At 47.3% G+C, this 19,231-nt stretch overlaps 3 protein-coding genes across 3 annotated transcripts in view; 2 read left to right on the top strand and 1 right to left on the bottom strand.

Annotated features, from left to right (window-relative positions):
- Window positions 1–326: 326 nt before the first annotated feature.
- On the top strand, window positions 327–842 carry LOC128709302 (uncharacterized). The gene has a single exon (XM_053804289.1). It carries the CDS (start codon window positions 327–329, stop codon window positions 840–842), a length of 516 nt encoding a protein of 171 aa, XP_053660264.1.
- Window positions 843–3,465: 2,623 nt separating this feature from the next.
- On the bottom strand, window positions 3,466–12,600 carry LOC128716129 (uncharacterized). The gene is made up of 4 exons (XM_053811053.1): window positions 12,508–12,600; window positions 5,810–6,538; window positions 5,546–5,727; window positions 3,466–4,939 (listed from the first exon to the last, which is right to left on the bottom strand). Exons 1-4 carry the CDS (start codon window positions 12,598–12,600, stop codon window positions 3,466–3,468), a joined length of 2,478 nt encoding a protein of 825 aa, XP_053667028.1.
- A 4,042-nt stretch (window positions 12,601–16,642) lies between these two features.
- Window positions 16,643–19,231, top strand: part of LOC128706756 (uncharacterized) — a 46,691-nt gene continuing 44,102 nt past the window's right edge. Inside the window, exon 1 of the mRNA XM_053801699.1 lies at window positions 16,643–17,564. Within this exon, the coding sequence (XP_053657674.1) occupies window positions 16,643–17,564 (922 nt within the window). The remainder of the gene's footprint in view (window positions 17,565–19,231) is intronic.

Below are 19,231 nucleotides of genomic sequence, written 5' to 3'. Positions count from 1 at the left end.
ATGTAATTAACTAAAAACAAAAAAAGCCGTACTGTATTTCCACCGCCCAGTAGCGTACACACTTCCCACTGCTAGGCGGCAAAGTGTCAATAAAACGTGCCAGACGGCGCTAAACCAGGTTTCACCGTACATGCCGCGGTTCAATGTCAATGTCCAGCCGGTGACGGTGGGCTCACCCGAGCCATCTTCAGCAAACATTTCACTTCCGATTCCGCCGTGTGCCGTCGTGCCGTGGAAAGTGAGTGTTCGCGGAAAAGGTGACTAGACGAACGACGTAGCTTAGACTATCCGGTTGTGCGGAAGTCGGTAAACGAAGCAGTTTCACAATGTGCGCGTCTAGCTGTTCTAATCACCGCACGAGACGATCGTCACAACATTGGACAGCACTGTTACGGTTGCTGGCGGTGCTCGCAAGCCTTCCAGCTCCTGGACATGTGTTGCTTGCCGAGGCTAGCGTATCCTGCAATGCCATTGCACGGTGGCCCGCACTAGATTATAAATCCGACCGCGCATTCTACCCGCTGATGGTGTCCTTCTCGCGCTACCCATTCCACGACGTGTACGAAGCGAATCCGGGAATTTTACCATCGATCAAACACGCCGTAATAACGGCCCCCGTTCCTGGTGCTGGTCGGGCGGCATTGCCCAAGGCACGGAAGAATTTCTTCTCGCCCGCTGCTGAACAGCAACACCGGAACTGGCGACACCAGGGACAGTTGCGGATACCGACCAAGAACGTGTGCCAGGGTTTGATCTATCTGCCGCAGGAGCTGCACGAATCCGGTCGTAGGAAATTCCCGCTGAAGATGCGCAAACTTCTGAAGTACTGCGGGTTTATTTAGCAATCATGAAACATCGGTTGACGGGAGTGTTACTCCTTGTGTTGTAAATATAGGCGTAGAAGTAAGCAATAAAAATTGAACTATTTTTTTGTTTCGATTTTGTAAATGTGTTTAATTTGTTGAAGTTTTTGTTAATAAACCCACACACCTTATGCAGCATTAAGTGTTGTACATCATTACATCGGAACCTGTTAGTGATGTGGTTGAAATTACCTATCTTAACGAAAGTCTTCGTTAATACGCATAATAAATGGAGATCAACCCCTATTATCAGTGGCAAAATATAATCAAACTAAGGAGAAAGTTTAAGCGCAGAAAAACTCCTGTGTGTTTGCTCAATGGCCAGCTCATCCGATCATGCGTACTACGGCATCTTTGGTGATCTGATCTTTCACAGCCAAGATCCACCGTACTTTACAAAGTGTAAGTGTCTCTCACTAGTCCAACAACAGTTATGAGCATAGTTGTCAATTGATTAGGTTTTATAGAAACAACCCTAGACCATACTTAACTCCCATTCTCTTGTACCTTTACCATTACTCGTATTTCCTTTACTTATCACAACAGCTCACATAATTATTCATCTCTATCAACGATTAGGCATTTCTCCTTCTTAAGCGGTCTGAGTCAGGAAATTTGTTTCGACATTTGCTTACTTATTTTAAGATAATAGTTATTGTATTCGAATCAGGCATTACAACTACTGAGTGGGCTTGGTCTGTTGCTGCAGAAGTCCTTCAAACTGCTCACGGTCAAACATCGCCATCTGCATTATCTTGGTAGTTCTAGTGGTCATATCAATCGCACTTTAATTTGGACCTATCAACCTTCTCTCTCCTGAAAGGATTTCAGAGCCTTGGCTATTCGGAAAATTTCTCACAAATTGACCATCCCACTGGAGCCTGCCTGAATTCGTAATAGAATACGGTACACTATAGTTATATGAGGGCACAGCTCATACTCTATTTGCTATGGATTTTTTTACAAACAACAACGTCACATTCTATGTTAAAACATGTATGGTTTAACCCATGAATAACTTAATTAGAGTGTGATATCTCTCTTGTCTGAAATAAACTTAAATGTGTCATTTTTTTCTCACATTAAATATAATAATAGAAAACATTTGTTGTACATACCATACCAAAGATACATACAAAGTGATCAACGACGCAAATGGTAGCTTTGTTTAAACAATTTAATGTATTATATTAACAACTTGCACACATTCGTCACCGCACATTCATTTCCAAAACGCTCGTGGTCGTCCGATCGCGACCCCATTTACCCGGCAATATCCTCACAGTAGGGCAAATTTTCGTCGTCATATTTTCTAGCCGCCCCTACATTGTCTGCGCCGGCTTCGTGCGGTTCAAAAAACATGTCCCACAAGGTCAAGCCCCTTCCATCCTGGCCCTTCGCCGACGATACCATTTCTTCGGGTACGCTCAAGAACTGCAGCAGATTGTCGAACATCTTCGGACCTTGTGCATCCGGGCCGGCGCTGGCAACCATTCCATCGGAGGGCCCAAAGAAACTGTTCCACAGATTTTCCAACGGTCTCCCGTCTGCCGGTCCGGCGCTCGCCACAATATCACCGTCGGACGGTGCAGCAACCGTTGCACCGCTTCCGGCCCGCCGCAGTGCATTCAACGGGCGCGATCTTGCGCGTCCCCGGGCATTGCACAGCCGCCGGCACTCGGCACAATCGATCGGCGCTGGGACCGGTGGTGCTGGTGCCGGAGCTGGCGTAGCGAGTGGAGCGGCTACCATACCGCTCTTGGTGCGTCGGGTGCGTCCTGCTCGCTGCCGTTTGTTGGGCACCGTGGGTGGGGCGGGCGTCGTCGTGGGGGCGGGCATTACCCGCTGCCGGATCGAAGTGATCGCATTCTTGAACGCTTCGATGGGCCGTGTTTCGGGTTTGTTTTGCATTCGGCGGCGCAAATCTTGGCGCTGCCGGCGACGATCGATCGCATTGTCGGTCGGTTTCTTTCCACCGAACGGATCCATCATGCGCGGATTGTTTCGATCGAACACCAAATTTCGCACGGCACGGACAATTGATTCTTGCGGACTAGTGCAGCGTGGGGGAGGGTGGACAGCGAACGGAAGTAAGCAAAAGAGGGCCAGTCATCGGGGTCGTTCAAGTATGGGGAAGAGAGAGAGAGAAAGAAACAAATCATTAGTTTGGTTTGGTGAGAAATGGCACTTCAATCATCCGAACGTCCTGTACGGGACAGCCAGGACAACATTAGCCACATTTATTCTAGCATTAATTCGAGAGGCACAGAACACATTCATTCTCTTCCTTCGACCCACGATTACTTCGAACCCGAACGGCGGGAACACACAAAATGGAACTCTTAATCTAACGCTACGCGCTGGGTCTGTTGTTGCTGTAAGCAGAGGGAACTGGCACAGGTCACGCGAACGACGAGAGAAGAGGGCAGTACGAGTGCTCGGATGCAGGGACCCTGTCTACCACAGTCTATTACAGCAATGCGAACGGTCTAAACAGTCGTCCAAACGGTTTGAAACGGTAACGGTGCACTGTAAAAAGGAGTTAGGAGTAAGGTCATGTTAAAACACACAGCCCACACATACGGCCAATCCGGGCACACGGCTACGGTGTCATACTTCCTCTTGCCAGCGAAACCAGCGGGTTGGACTCTTTGTCCTCCGCCTGCTGATCGTTCGATGGGTCGGTTTTGCGCGATCGTTTGCTACCGCTGGCCAACGCCTTCGGGATGCACTTGACGATCTTGGTGGGGCAGGCGGGTGGGTTGGCCGATTTCGGGGCAGACGTTGTTGCGGCTTCGTACGTGGAGGGAGGCTGTACGATGAGTTGTTTGCTACTACCCACGATCGGTTCGTTCGCAGCCGCTGCAACGGCAGCGGGTGCGTACGCCACGTGGTAAGAGGGCTTTTCCGGCACGATGATAACTGGGGCCGCCGATTTGCCGGATGCGCAAGACGTGCTGCAGTACTCACGGACCTTCTGCAGGATGTAGCTGTCCATGTCCGAGGGCCCAGTGCCTGATACGGTCCGGGCGGCTCCAGTGTTTTCCAACGCGGCAGCGGCTCCACCATCGTACGTATCCGCCAACCGGAACGTACCGATATTGATCACAGGCTTTCCGGCGTCGTTGCTAGTTTCTGGAGTCTTCGGTTCGGGCAGTGAGTTGTGTTTGGCAGGCTTACGTCTTCGGTGCGTTCGGTTGGACAGCCGATTGAGTCTTCTTTTGCGTTGCGGTGTGTCGGAGTCTTCATCACCTTCAGCACTGCGGCGAAGATGTAGACGCTGCGGTTCCTCCAGAAGCCGCCCGTTAGCCATTCGGTAGAGGACTCGACCCACATCCTGCTGGTAGTACTCGACTATTTCGTTCGAATCATACCCCTCCTCATCGTTCGGGTCAGCGGTCGTAGTGGTGGGTGGTTCAGGCTGTTTGACCATCTTCCTGCGCTCGCTTCTGTCTGCCTGTCGTTCGCGGAACGCACTCAAACGCTTCGAAAGGCCTCTCCAGAGTGAGTTCCTATTGCTGGAGGGTTTGCTTTTAGCTTCTTCGCGCTGTTGCGCAACAAACGTATCTAGTGGGACTTCCAAACTTGCTTCCTGATCAAGCTCGTTGCCAAACGGAACAAGCCTTGGTTCAAGTTCCTCTTCTAAACGATGTTCCGGTGCGCGAGGTGTAGTGGACGTGGTAGTGAGCTGTTGCTCGTCCACGTAGAAATTGGAACCGATCGGATCATCACACTCCGGCTCATCGTACCTCGCTTCTATCGGTTCCTGTTCTTCTTCCATATTGCCTCTCTCGGACACCACCGGAAGTTCCGGAGTCAGCACTGGAGGTGTTAGCAACGGAAGCACCGGTTCTTCTGGTGTTCTTCGCTCGATCACCTGTTCCACCTCGATCGGTCTTCGACGACGGCCCGTATTCAGATCTCGCCGACGCCATTCCGATTTCGTGCGTCTTCTTTGTAGCCAACCGCGCTGCGGTACAGATCCCTCACCCGCCGCACCATCCTCCTCTCCCGTCATCCGACCCGTGCGCCCACCCTCCAGCCCTTCAATCATACGCTTTGTCATCGATCGTAACCTATCGCCGTTGGCCGCGGGGTGCAGGCAATGAAAGTAGAAAAAGTTATAATTGAGTGGAATGGCTTGATCGTACGCGATGGTTCCATTGTCGGGCAGATGGCGAGATGTTAGTTCGAACGGAATAGATCGCTCCTGGCCCGCTTCATCCACAAACCGAACACTGACGATCGTGCCCAGCTCGGGAAGGAACGTACCGGGCAGTGGTGCGATGTAAGCCGTCGAATTCGCGGTGGATTCTTCGAGGACGTTAGCGTTTTGCGGACCACCGACTATCGCGAGTTCCTTCGTACGAAGATACTGCTTCATCTCGGACCCAATTGCGGGTCCCGTTTGGGCCGGTTGATCGGCAATCGCTTTCCCTATCTCATCGCGTAACGCTACGGTTTTAGGATCGAGTGGCTTCTGTGGGTCAGTGCTCACAACTGGTTGCTGTTGTTTTGGACGCCTAAACATACGACTTATAATCGACTGAAACGGTCCGACGGGCCGTTTGTTCGATGCTACCTTAACATCCTTATCCTGTGCACTTCCCACTACTTCCCCTATCGCTTCTACATACTCCGCCGGACAGGGTCCGTCGGAATCGTGTTCTGTGTCTGCATACCTGTTTGCTCGCTGTGCCCGATCACGTCCAATCTGCGCCAGTCGCTCGTTCTTGCTTCGTACCAGCTGTCGCCTGCTGACGGACTGTCGGTAAACTGTTGGTGTGCTGGGGTCGGCCGGCGAGGCCTCCATCGGAATCGGAAGTTCCGGGGATGAATGTGTCAGTGCGGTACGATCTAAAGCCTAAAAACCGGCGCCTGTTAATTGGGAAGTTGACTATGAAACAGCGCGCCTCGACCACCTCAGCTGTAGTGGCAGCACTAACCTGAGCATCCGGTGTCTGTCCCTCCGGGTGGGACATTTCACTCATCGACGAGCGCCGATACCGTCCATGGTGACCGTACGTGGGCTCGTAGTCATCATCGTCGCCGCCATGATGGCCGTGACCACCACCGTGACCATAACCATGGTGTCCACCGCCGTGTCCGTGGTGTCCATAGCTGTCATGCTTACCGTACCCATGATGACCGTATCCACCACCGTGGCCTTCCTTCTTGTGGTGATAGTGGTGATGCGTGTGGATGACGTGCTTGTGCTTCTTGTGCTTCTTGTGCTTAAAATGGCGGAACTGGGCACCCTCTTCTTCCTCTTCCTCAGCTCCCTCTGCAGCACGGCCAAAGTTACCTTCGCCGTCCAGCTCTCCCGCAAAGCCCATGATGCGTGCCTGCATTCCCGGACCCATATCGATCTCAACCGGGTGCGGACTCTCGTGGATCATCTCACGCATCTCTGGCGCGTGCATTTCGTGCCCTTGCATACCGTCCATCGCAGGTGCTGCAGTTTCGGAGCTTTCTTCGCCGGACTTTGCATCCATCGCTCCGTCCGCGTTGGGATTTTCGGCACGAACGAAACCAAATCGGCCTACCGGCATCGGTTTCATCATTACAGGCTGAAACCGATTGCCCATTCTTCTGTAATAGCGATAAGCTTGCACTCCGCCATCCAGCACTACCAGCGCTACCAACAGTGACACAATCCAGCGATTGACGAACAACTACAGTGAGCAAAGAAGAGCATAATAAAGATGTATAAGGATCTATTGTGTTCATGACTGTTTAACTTCCAAAAACAAAACAAAATCAAATCAACAATATCTTCCACTGACCATTTTGTAGTTCTAGTTGTCTAATCACCACTTGCACAACTTGCCCAACACAGGCGATCACTTGCTTTTGTGCCCTGCTTCCGCAACTCTCAGGCTGTACTACAACTACACTTCGTTGGTTCGGCACATTCACTACTGATGCTTCAATCCTGTCGCAAAGTACCTTTTAAGTACGGCACCGGCCGGACAAAAAGTGACACTTCACAGAGGTCATAGCAGACCCGACGTTGGTGCTGAGTAAGGAATCTGGACCTTCTGACCTTCGCGTAAGGCCTCTTCCCTTGTTTGCAAACAAAGCGGTCCGCCAACGGGAAAACAGGGCCGGCTCGTGCCCGCTATACACCGGCTGAAGGTCTTGTTTGTGTCTTATCGGCATTGCTTTGGTGGGTTGTTTTCCAAAGAGAGTTTTTCGAGGAGGCAACTATGCGGTGAGCTGTTTCTGGAGCCGAAATTCTTATACATCGGTTAGGTATGTGGACGAACATGGATGCAACACTTTACACACAGAGTTCCCCAACGGAACAGCGCACGTTTATGTTAAGATCGTAGAAGATTGGGCATTAGCCCAATAACACATAAATAACACATAAATGTGTGAATGAAACGTCTAATGGATTTGTCATTACTCAACACGTTGAGTCAAATGCATTGATTAAATCATTATAACTTTTTCAAACAAGTTTAAGTTTAGATAAATGTTTCCAATGTAAAAAATGTTTCTTGTTTAATGATCTGGAAATTTATCTGGTTTCGTGAAAAATCTTGAATAAATTTACGTGCAGGCTCCTACCAGAAGTTTAAGCACTTTTTTGAGGATACTTTTGAGGAGACTTTTGAGAACCCGAGCAATACGAAAATAATAAATTCTGAACTATGCCGATCTCAACAATAGTGTAAATAATCTTAAATTAATCTTGCGTGAGCTGTTTCGTAGGAAATTAGATCTTTGGTTCAAGATGTTGCGCATTCCCGGTTCCCCCGTTGTTTATAAAGAAAGAATAAAAATAACATAATGGTCATGTCGATGACATGCTGAGTAGATTAAAAAAACACAACCCGTAGTCAGCTATAACCACATTCATGTTAATTAAATTATTTTTCAATAAAAACCATAGAAACTTTCTGTAGCTTTTGTTACTTTTTGAAATTGGGTTTATTATTTCGTTCAACAGTCTAAACGATTAAAACTTTTTGGTTGATTTGATAAATAGTTATAACGCCAAAACAAAAAGAGGTGTTACATATGAATCTCACTCGATAAAAAATGGTTGAATATTTAAAAATTATTTTTAAATTGTGGTCACTCAAATGTCCCGCTTCCAACAGAGCGCAGCCTAAGCGTAACTCCTCGTGTAATCTTCGGGTATCGTTCCCCTGCCGACAATTTGTGAGAGAACCCTGCCGTCAATTTGAGAGAGAATTTGTATGGAGAAATTTCCCTTAAATTTCGCTTAATCTTTGCTTAATCGAAATGCTGAATGACGTCATGCACATCTATACTCGTGTGTCACAATGTGGACTTCTTCATTTTTCGGATGGTGTAGTGATGATCACAATAATTAATACACATTAACAAAGTTTAGTTAAAATTTTTTTTTATCCACAAATTTTTTTTTTATATCCATGAAGATTTAACACAAAATTTCTTCATTCTATCGGTGGCTTCACCTTGTACATCCTTCACCAATGGAAAACGACACACACTAAACACGATCGGCGGCAACACCAAACTGTGTGTAGCGAGAACAGCCAGCATTAGCATTTTTTTACATGAAGGAATAACAGAGACGGCATGCTGCATCGTGTGAATTTGAGTGACTTTGTTAGCGGGATCGCGACTTGAGAAACCCGTGAAGACGAAGCGCGGGTTGCGTTCATTATTTCATGCGTTTTACTCAACGAAAGATTTGAACATCAAGACCATTCCACTTGAATCGGTCAGTCAAGGTGGAAGCATGCCTGAGGATGGCTGTCCTCACAAGTAATCGTGTCCAAAACAACTTCGGCCACTGTTTGTTTCCTTTCTGCCTGACAGGAACCGCCAAACTATTAACTACCATACCATTAAAAACTTGATTTATTTTCTTCTTGGGACGGTGTACCATCAAAGATTAATCGATGAGCGTGTGTGAATTTACATAGCGCAAAATTAACACCTTTGACGAGTTCGACAATCTAATTCATTAGAACATTGGCGATAGTTATTCATTTGTATTGACCGGTATTTAGGTTAATTATGGTGGGATTAATGCTACTTGCTACGCTGCTTTGTTGATTTGGTGTACTGAACGTTTTGAATGCCATGTAACTAAAATTTGTTTGCTTTTGGACGCCAATCGAGAGAGGCGAATATCTCTTAACTTTGAGGACTAAATATATTATAATGTTTGTATAAAATATTTATAACCATGCAAATCTGTTCTTAAGATTGTTAGTAGTTATTTGAAGTGTTATATTAGTATTATTTAATTAGATAATATTACACATTTACATTTTTCAATATTGCTTCGATCCAAAATCAATATTGCAAGACAACCGTGTCTCTGTTTCATGAATGATAATCCACACCAGACTGAACAGTGGGATGAGACGTGAGATGCTGTGAATGAACCCATCTCCCGTGTGAGCTCCTTCGGTACAGCGTATATTACACACTATGGGCACGGACTAAAGATCTGTAATAACAGCATAAAATATAAGAAATTATTCATTAAAAATTTTTGTATTAAAAAAAAAATATTTTCTTAAAAAAATTACAAAATAGGCTATACTTTTATAAAAAAAGGATATTATGCATTCGAACGGAACATTTATCGTAACTAACAAAAATGCGAACCAATAAATGTCCGACCTGGCTACACACATAACAGAGCACAGCCTCAGCCTGGGCATTCACCGGCGCAAACCGCCCGGTTAAAAATGAAGTGCGTGACCGTTCATTTCATTCATCGAAAGTCATGAACGTTCGCGTTCACTCGTAAACGGATGCGTGCGTGCAGTTGGCCGCACCACGGGACAGTTTTCGAACAACAACCGTCACTGCTTCATCGGTCGCGACGAGTTTTCCGCCACGGCAAACGGCGGTCGGTTGGGTGCCTTCGCCTTTACGTAAAGGGTTCGTGCAGTGGTTGTGATTGTGGGAAGAATTTGGCTTGAATGTTTAATTTGGTGGTTTTTATTTCGCGCAAAGATACGTTTATCTCTCGTTGGACCCACTGGCATACAAAGTCTGGGTGTCGGATTTCGCGCGTTCGGTTCCTTTTCTCAATTCCCACGGTTGCCAGTGATGATGATGTTGAGCGTTTTGTCGTTGAACCATACAGGGATGGATCGGTTGGTTGTGCCGGTCCACTTTGAACAGTGTGTGCGGAATAGTTCAATGAAGTGAAAAGTAGCCTAAAATGTTTAATTACAACATGCTGCTGGTCCGGTTAGTTTGCTAGACGGTGAATTAATTAGTGGTTACACCCGGCACGGCAACTGTTCGGTTGGCTTCCTTCATTCGCAATAGGCAAATCGTGGCTGTAATAATACGTGATCGAATAGCGTTCGATCGATTTTATTCTTGTTCGATTCCGTCTCCCGTTCCCGGCGCATCGTTTCGTGACGGGCAAGGAGAATTCTGTGGCAAAAAAAATGGAGGTTGAACGGAAAGACCAAACCGTGTGCGTGTGTGCGGATCGAGGTCAAACTATCGCCTACCGGACGATCGCTTCCAATCGGTTTCCGACCCGTGGATCATCACGTGCGTTCGTCGCGGTGCCAAATATGAACAGTGAAAGAGTGGAATCTGGAATCGGTAAAAAATGTGCGAATCTTCCAGATTCCCGTCGTTTCAGGGGGATGTTTTTTTTTGGGGTGCTACTTTCTTAAGCCCTTGGTTGATCGTTTGGCCTCGAAAGCGAACAGACGGAAAACTGATACGCTTTAACTGGCGCGTGTTGCAAATATTACAGCCTCCAATCCGTGGTTTTGTTATGTAAAACAGATGATTCTGTCGTGCCCCGTACTTAACGCACTGTCGACACGCATACTCCTGTACGGATTGGCACGGTCTAGACACACCAGCACTGTTGCACAGGTTTCCGCGTCCGCGGCCAACATTCACGCCACGACCGTAACGAGTTAAAGTGTAAGGGAAAAAACAGCAGCACAACAACAAAAAATTCACGAAAAAAACATAGCAAAAATAGCGAACTCACAGTTTTCGCGCAAAATTCACTTTTTCGCGATCCCCGAGACGACACATCGACAGACAGTCGACCATCGACTGTACACCGTGCGCGAAACGTGCGCGATGTACGCGCACGCCCAAAGTTTGGCTCATTAAAAACCGATTGGATATATTTTCGAAATTAGTGTCGGTTCGGTTGTGGTTTCCGCCGACATCCCTTTGCTAGCCATCGTTGGGGGTTTGAGGGTTTTTTTTTCTGCTGCCAATTCGCTGTTCCTGTGTGTTACTTTTTGTTTCATTCACCATTAGAGCATTCCTCCGTCCACCCAGTGACTCCTTCGAACATCTCAGTTTTTTTTTTCTATTGTAAAGCTAAACATTGTACGCAAATGATGTTTATTTGTTGCTACATTTATTTCACCGGGAGGTGTTCTTACTGTTATTCAATGACGGTTTCAATAATCACACCTTCAAAATTTCGCACCATTATATAAAACAGCCTCGACTATGATCTTATCACTTATCATTTTTGCGTTAGGTTTTCTTCCCCCGTTTCCTTTTCCCAGCTGCTTGTTGCTTTCCTTGGTGCACGAGCGAGACTAGATTCGGCACAATCATGGTGCAGAATTGAGAAACGCAGTAACGTAAACGGTCATACTTATCGATTCACGTGATACCGTTCGATGCCACGGAAACGGAACAAGCTGAATTGAAGCGAAGATACAGCCGAAGAAAATGCAATGGAAAGCAATACCAATGCAGTTTCGCAAAAATATATTGCATTGAAGCAAAAGAACAAGGTGCATTGAAGCGAAGTTGCAGCCAAAAACTACTGAAGTTGAAGGCAATTTAAAACGATCAGTGAATAGTGACGTGTTTTTTTTCCTGTTTGTAGCTGGTGCAATAACAAATTACCGAATATTAATCGAATCAAAAACGCGCGTTGGAAACTAACGCTGTGCACAAGTGAAGTGACGGGCAATCGTGATAGCAACAGTGAAATGAAGTGGAAAACATAGTGAAATGCAAAATTCTGTACTAAAGTTTGTGAAACATAAGTGAAAATTTTGGAAAATCCCAGCACACAGGAAGAGCAACATCTAATCCTCTGGTTGTTGTTGAACAAAAAAAAACACGAGTTCAAATCTAAGGGTAAACCGGTCGTACGATACGGGGTCGTGCAATCAACGTTATCTCGGCAGTGGAACCGAAACGAGCGAATCAAAGGTAAAGTGTGACTGAAAACGTGATTTGTTTGGAACGTTATAGCTTGGCGTATAGAACTTCAATTGACGGCAATTAATGGCAACCGAACCCCGAAGTGGAGCAAGTTTTGGAAAATATCGAACTGCAAAGATGCAATTAAATTACCATAAGAAAAGTTCGCACCACAAATGTTGTTGGTTGATTTGGTGGGAAAGTGTGAAAGATGCTTTACCGATCGCTATGGAAAACTGGAGCTGCCGTCACGCAAATCTTACTGCAGGAGGCGTGAAATGGGCCACCCTTTATTTTTGCCTGTGCGACTAATTTTAACACGCACTGGCAAAAAGGGAATACGCAGCTTGGCACCTCGGAAGGAATGGTGCAATTGTGATCCACCCAACTGTTCATCAGAAACGGGATTATTAAGCCGTACACGAAAGCACACGAAACAGGTCCGTGTGCGCGTGACATGCGTTACCTTTGTGTCGCTGTTCTGTCCCCAGCCTGCAGCCACGGGAGAAATGTCGACCTGGAGGTTCTTTTGGCAGGTTTTGCTTCGGTTCTTCCCCATTTTTCTCTCCATCAGAAGAGTTGTTTTTTTTCTGTAGAGAATTTAGCATTCCTGCAATCATGCTTGGTACCTTTCTGGCGAGGCTTGCACTGTCCAGTTCAATTCGGTAACCATTTCGTTTTCGGGCTGATTTTGTTGGGTAAACTTCGTTGTGCGCGAGCCAAGCGAGTTTGTCGGTAGGAGTGATTTTTTTTTTTGCTGTTGATTCTTTTAGATTCGTTTGAAACATACTGCTGTACGCTAAAAGCAAAAATGTACCACGCCTTTTGAACCGGCGCCCCCCAATCTGGGCTGGATGCAGTCCGGTTCCGGGGGGTGGGGGAAAGACCCAGACGCAGCTCCATTTGTTGCGACATGAAGACACTTTTACATTTCACTAGTGGCATGTTTTCCGCATCTTCACATCTTAACGATGTTTCCGACTGCATGTTTTGTGACCACTTCCTTTACTTGATTTTTGTTTTTTGTTGTTCACTGCTTTAGTTCCAAAACTCCAGAGACAACTTCCAGGGGCGCGTCTGATGGCGTGCCGAGATCGAAAAGTCATTGCTTGGTTGACAATGCTTTTACTGTAAGATGCTGTCTATGCTGCTATTCTAGCAATTGAAAAAGCGAGTTCGTTTCTTATTAGTGTCTACAGTTTTGTGAGCGTTTCATCATGCCAATTGCCATTAGGATGTTTTGGCAAACGTTCCAGTAATGGAGTGTGGTCAGAATGGGCACTGGAAAATCTTGAAACTACTGGTGTTAGTTTATTAAAAAAAATAATGCCATAATAATTTCAAAAGAATTCTCAACACGATTTGATTCAGAATTCATCAACTCTACTAGGAAGTGGATGAGAATTAAATCTGCGTCATCTCGACACGAGTTGAAGTTGACATCATTCTGTCAAATACCGCTCGCAGCTCATTTTCTTCTAAACGCTCTTGGCTCTTGGCGCAAAACCCAGTTCGTTTGCAACAATTATGCAACCGAGCGAAACGATGCTCAGACGGATAAGCAAGGTGGAACTGCAGAGAAACAACCGGGCGATATAGGCAAGAGGGACGGCCAGATCGTATGGCTTGGTGAAAAACATTTGACAAGAATTTAAATGTCAATTAGGGTTGCTAAACGTTTGCAGCGTCTGGTTTGCTTCGAACGCATCCGGTGAAAGGTGAGATGACCTCCCAGGCCTGGTTTCTTAATTAATCTTTACGCATAATACGTTCAAGAAGGTAATACCGTTTAATATCCAGAAGTAGGCATCGTACCATCTTCCTTCAAGTCTACAAAATTGCCAAAAATAAACGATTTTTTGCACGATCTTGCTTTGGCAATGCTAGCGCACATAAACAGCATCAATTAGCGCCTAGCCAATCGGAAAGTTATTTCCCCATCAACAAGTGCCGATTGTCGGAGGAATTTGTTTCACTTACTGGTGTTCACTTTCGTTTCACTCGTCCTCACTAGATATCCGTGCTCCGCTGTGTAATGACATGCCCCACCGACAAACCCACCAACGGTAAGATGACGCAGAATGTTAACATAAGAACCCAAATGAAGTCGTACGCCCGAAGGTTTGGCAGACTGTTTTTTTTTATTTACAAAAGATGCGCGTTTTTGTTTCTGTACATCCAGATAACGATAGCGCAGTGTTTATTTTAACGGCATACAAATCTGCCTTGAAGGTGATTGGGATTTGATCCACAGTGGGAGAGAGGTAGAGAGACAGAAGCGAAGAAATCTTCGTCTGTTCATCTCCACACCGCGGTTGCTGTCTGTTACGGATGATGGATCGTCTGCTATGCTAGAGGTCTTGCAGTCAGTAACTGGGGACCCGAATCGGGAACTCGTATGTTCGGAACCGGTGCAGGGAATTGCCAAGCGTGGAAGGCCAGTGGGTCTACATGTGTGTCAACGGAAGGCCAATCGCAACGGGCACATCGGTGACAAGCGCACCTGATAACGATAGCAAACACGATGCCAGTGTGCGTAAGCTCGTTCCCAAACGGCAACAAGTGCACGCGCAAAATTTCAAGTGACATTTCGTCAGCGCGCCCGTACAACGCACGCGGTGGTGATAAATGAAAATGTATATTAACGTGCCAATGACCTCTCCCTCGCTCTCTCGCTCTTGCGGGCTCACGCTCACTCGATGCAGTGATGAGCGTCGCTCGGCGTGGCAATAACGAAGTGCTTTATTTTACCCCTGCGTACAACACTTGATCGCGTGATCCTTGCGTACAGACGAATTTTGGCGAACGATCGGGGGGCGACATTAAATCGTTTGATTAGTGATGATCCTTCCCTCGGTGAACGAGTGCTAGCGGCAGTGACAGAGTAGTGCAAACTCTCGCACACTCGAGAGCAAGCGGATTGTGGTGCGGATCGAATGCGGACGTCATGCACTAAATTATCGGACGACAGCGCCACCATTACCGCTGATGGTAATGAAAATGGCGATCTCGCTACTTATCTGCAGACGATCTACCGCCCCGCAGGCAGGTAGATTACGATCGGGTTGATTAATTTAAATTGCAGCCTTGCGCGAGATGTGCTGCCTGTGTTGTTTGGGCGATGGTGAACAATGTGCGGATGAGCATTACATTACGGGAAAGTAGCATGCCAAGTCACCGGGAGGAGAAAGTATTGACCACCAGAAATTGGTTCTCTGTTAGTTAGGCTTTTTCGGTTCGGTCTTTGAAAGGAGCGACATTTGATTGTTTGTGGTAGGCGTTGGAAAATAATAATACGTCCAAGCATTAGATCCGAATTCCGAGATTCCGAAGCATTAGATCCAGTTCGCAGGAAATTACTTTCCAGCGCTCTCCTAATAGAGAAACTCGTCTGATGTGAAAGATATCGTAACATTTTATGGAAGAAATACATTTAAATTACAGTTGTAATCGTTTGTAAATGATCGTTGTTTGGGGATATTTCGGAGCTGGTTATGACTTTTTTTTTCAATTTTCTGCCCCCGCTAGCTGTCAACCTGAAGCGGGAGTTGCTCGTTGTTGGGGAATTGTTTAGCATTTTAAATTTGTGTTTCTTTCACCCTTGACAGGTTGTTATTAGCATGTAAAGAAATATGTCCAAATCACCGCCTTTCCCCCATCTGAAGCGTCGCTCTGCACCGTAAGGCATGGGATGCGTATTACAATTTTCTTACGTCAAACTCTTGATCAACGCACCTCAAATCTTCTGCAAAATCTTCAGCATCGGAAACCGATCGCGATCTTCGATAGATCCCATTTCTCCCCAGAAATGCGTGGAATCTCCACGGGTTTGCCCTTCACTACCTACCCTGATGTTTTATTCATTTCGTACGTCGATAATATGCGACCCGTTCGCCATTAGCATAGTTTATTTGATTTTCTGCCACAAAACCACCTCAGTCCCGACCGACCCGCTCTAGTTGACTGATCTTTTCTCCGTCTTTTATTTCTATTTTTCTTAAATTTTAGTGCTTTTCACTCGCTTCACCTTGGTGCGGTTCGGCAAACATAACAATACCCGGCGGAGTTAGGAAGCTTTGCCGCCGCTTTGTCCTCACGCGCTAATGCTGACGGTCGTCTGCACGATGTGCTATGGCCGGTAGAGTTGAATCCGGCGGAAACCAATCACTGCCGCCCTAGGAGGACGTGGTGAACACGGTGGCAGCAAGCGCTTCGACAACATTCCGTGCGTGCGTGCGTTCCGTACATCCCGGAGGCGCACCGCAGCTGCTGCACCGGCCGCACGCGTTGAAGGCCGCACGAAAGGATGGTGGGACGCGGTCTGGCAGCGCACGGGACGTTTCTAGTGTGCTGCAGGCAGCGCATTGTTGCAGGTGTATCGAGAACGGTGCCAGTGTTTGGCCAGTTCCTTCAGCAAACCACAGCCAGTGCAAGTGTTGAGGTGCGCGTCGTGAATGCGGTCTAGATCCTTACGTTGCGAAGGGCTCAGTGTTCCCGCGTCTGTGCGCGTGTACGTTCGTTTGTGTGTGTGTGCAGGCGCATCTATGTGAGTGTGTGCAGGTGCCCGTGGACGTCGCTCCACGAGAGGCCGGTGAAGGTTCATGCTCAGTGGCAGGATTCGTCGGAGGGCCCTGGCCCTGCTGGGTGCCCTCCTGCTGGTGATCCTCGTCTGGCCTCCCTGTTGCGCCACCATGCCGAAACCGATGGATGTTGTGCCGCCGAGCGCTCCCTGGGACGTAGTGCCCCCCGCCCGGCCCCATCCAGCCGCCGCCGTACTACCGGTGCCGGTGCAACCGTGGACGAACGGGGTGGGTACGGTCGCGGCGAAACGGCATCACGTCCCACTCGGTCTCGATGGCGAACGGCAGCAGCAGGACCAGGAGCAGCAGGACCCAGCGGAATCGGAGCGCCGCAAGAGCCGGCGAGTGAGTGAGTTTTATCGCTTGTTGCGTGCCCTCAGCCCGATCGCCCAACCGGCACCAACAGTTGAACCGAACGAACGGAGACAGAGTGAAGTGAGTGCAGTGCAGTTAAATTTACCGACGCGCGAAAATAGCGCCGTACGCGACGCGCGTGATTATTTAATAGAACCGATCGATAAAAATAAGTCCCAATCGGTGCGATCGAGTGCGCTCGATCCCACGACGCAGGATAACGCGCCCGGCCGCGTTCACGCCAGGTTCGATGACACGGATCCATCACCAGCGCTGATGCGAGGTAGACGCGAGGCAGTGCCCACCAATGCCCACCGCCATCAGCATCAGATCGGGCCCGGTGGCCCACTAAACGGAACCGGGGTGTGGCATGGTCGGCGGGGCGGCGGTGGCCGACATCATCATCAACAGGCTCAACAGCAGCAGCACCGGAACAATGAATCGAATCTCGAGCGGAACGAACGTTCCGCCAACCTGTCGCATATAACCGGTGCGACACGCAAGATCCAGCTGTTCATCAAGAACCGCTACATACAGCTGCTGCCCGACGGTACCGTCAACGGCACGTACGACGAGCTCAGCGACTACAGTGAGTATCCTTTCACCGGTCCGACCGGGTATTGTGGGACAAAACCGGTGCCGGATCTTTGGTGAAATATTATACCTTTTAGGCTTACGGCTTAGAATCGCCGATCGTGCGCTAATTTAAGCAGAAGCGATACTCCACCATTTCGAGATCCGGACCCTAGGGGGGAACAATGGAAAAAAAACAATGCTAAAATATGGCATTTTTTTAAACAATATGAAATTAATACTTGCACAACTTTTAAACAAACAACGGTGTCTAAGGATAATTATCTAAAATAACCGATAATGTATGATAATTTATCTACGTATTTTTTTTTTAATTTTACCCATTCCGGAACGTCTGCTAGGGTCACTGTCTTCCGACGCGATATTCAATACAGCAAAACAACACGAAAGAGAGTCGCTGCTCCTATCAACACCTCGCGAACAGGTTTCATTCCGTCTTGTTTATGCACAACCGAGGGATTGCCATTGCGGATTGAGGTTATTTTTAAAAAATTTTCATATTTGGCCAATAAATTGAGCACCCCATGAACGGGAATGATAGATTAGAGAGTGCCGTTAGATGGGTCCACTTGGCGATAGGGTCAACGTTCAAAATTAAAGAAATCTTACGATTTACGGATCTCTTAATTAATTTCGCAATTTAGTGAAACTGCTCCCATAACTTGAACGCCTGGCGAAGATTCTGGCTGGTTCGGTAGTTGAGAGCTTTCCGCTGCCTGTGGGCCGAACCGGTGAAAGGTATCATCAATCCTATATGTTGATGATTTTAAGTGACATCCGCGGGGGAAATCAAATCAATTATCCAATCAGCAACATCGTTGAGGGATGGGTTTTGATGGGCGGATAGTTTGTCTGTGTTATTGGCAGCAATTATAGCTGTCAAGGGGTTGGAATTTGAGAGAAAAAAATAGTTTGATATACCCAAATCAACATCAGCTTCCGCGAAGCTCATTAGGCTGACGTTGGGGATGGTTTGTGATCTTCTGTTGGAGACGAGATAAAGGAAACATGACACATCAGCATGCTTTTTTGTATCGTATGCTGTCATTCAGTTGCACAACGTACGCACAGCATTAGAAATATCACAAGCAGTATTACTCCCAACGCTTCGTCGGAGTTGGAACGATCTTGGGTGAGCGGTGTTGCTAGGGATTTGGGATGGAATTTCTCGCACTCCGGGAATACACCCTAAAGACCTAAACCGTTGAACTCTTCCGAAACATAGCACAGCAGCATAGTTTCGAGCGGCCGCAGAGTCGTCTGGGAAGTTGTTAATTTCTACACCCTTGCTAACTGTGACTGATTTTCACCTGGCTGTGAAATGGGGTTACAGGCGTGAACTATCATGAAAGGCACTCTTTCAATACCGTCCCAAAACATTTCAAATCCCACTTGTAGCCGTACGTTTGTATCACCAGTTTCTAAATGAAGGTAGTACAACGAAAAAAACACCCATTTTTTCCACTCGAAACCCTCACATCGTGTGTGTGTGTGTTTTGTTTCGTTAACGGCTCAGAACCGTTTCTTTATGCTTCCCTGGCTGCCGATTTAATGATTTACAAACGTGCACCCATTCTACACGCCACCGGTTTGTAAATGAATCATACAAACAAACAACAATTCGACACGATCGTCAACCGTCCGATTGCGTTCGGACCGTTG

This window comes from Anopheles marshallii, chromosome 2 (assembly GCF_943734725.1).
Source record: "Anopheles marshallii chromosome 2, idAnoMarsDA_429_01, whole genome shotgun sequence".
Classification (NCBI taxonomy): Eukaryota; Metazoa; Arthropoda; class Insecta; order Diptera; family Culicidae; genus Anopheles; species Anopheles marshallii.
This window is presented reverse-complemented; position numbering and strand designations above follow the sequence as displayed.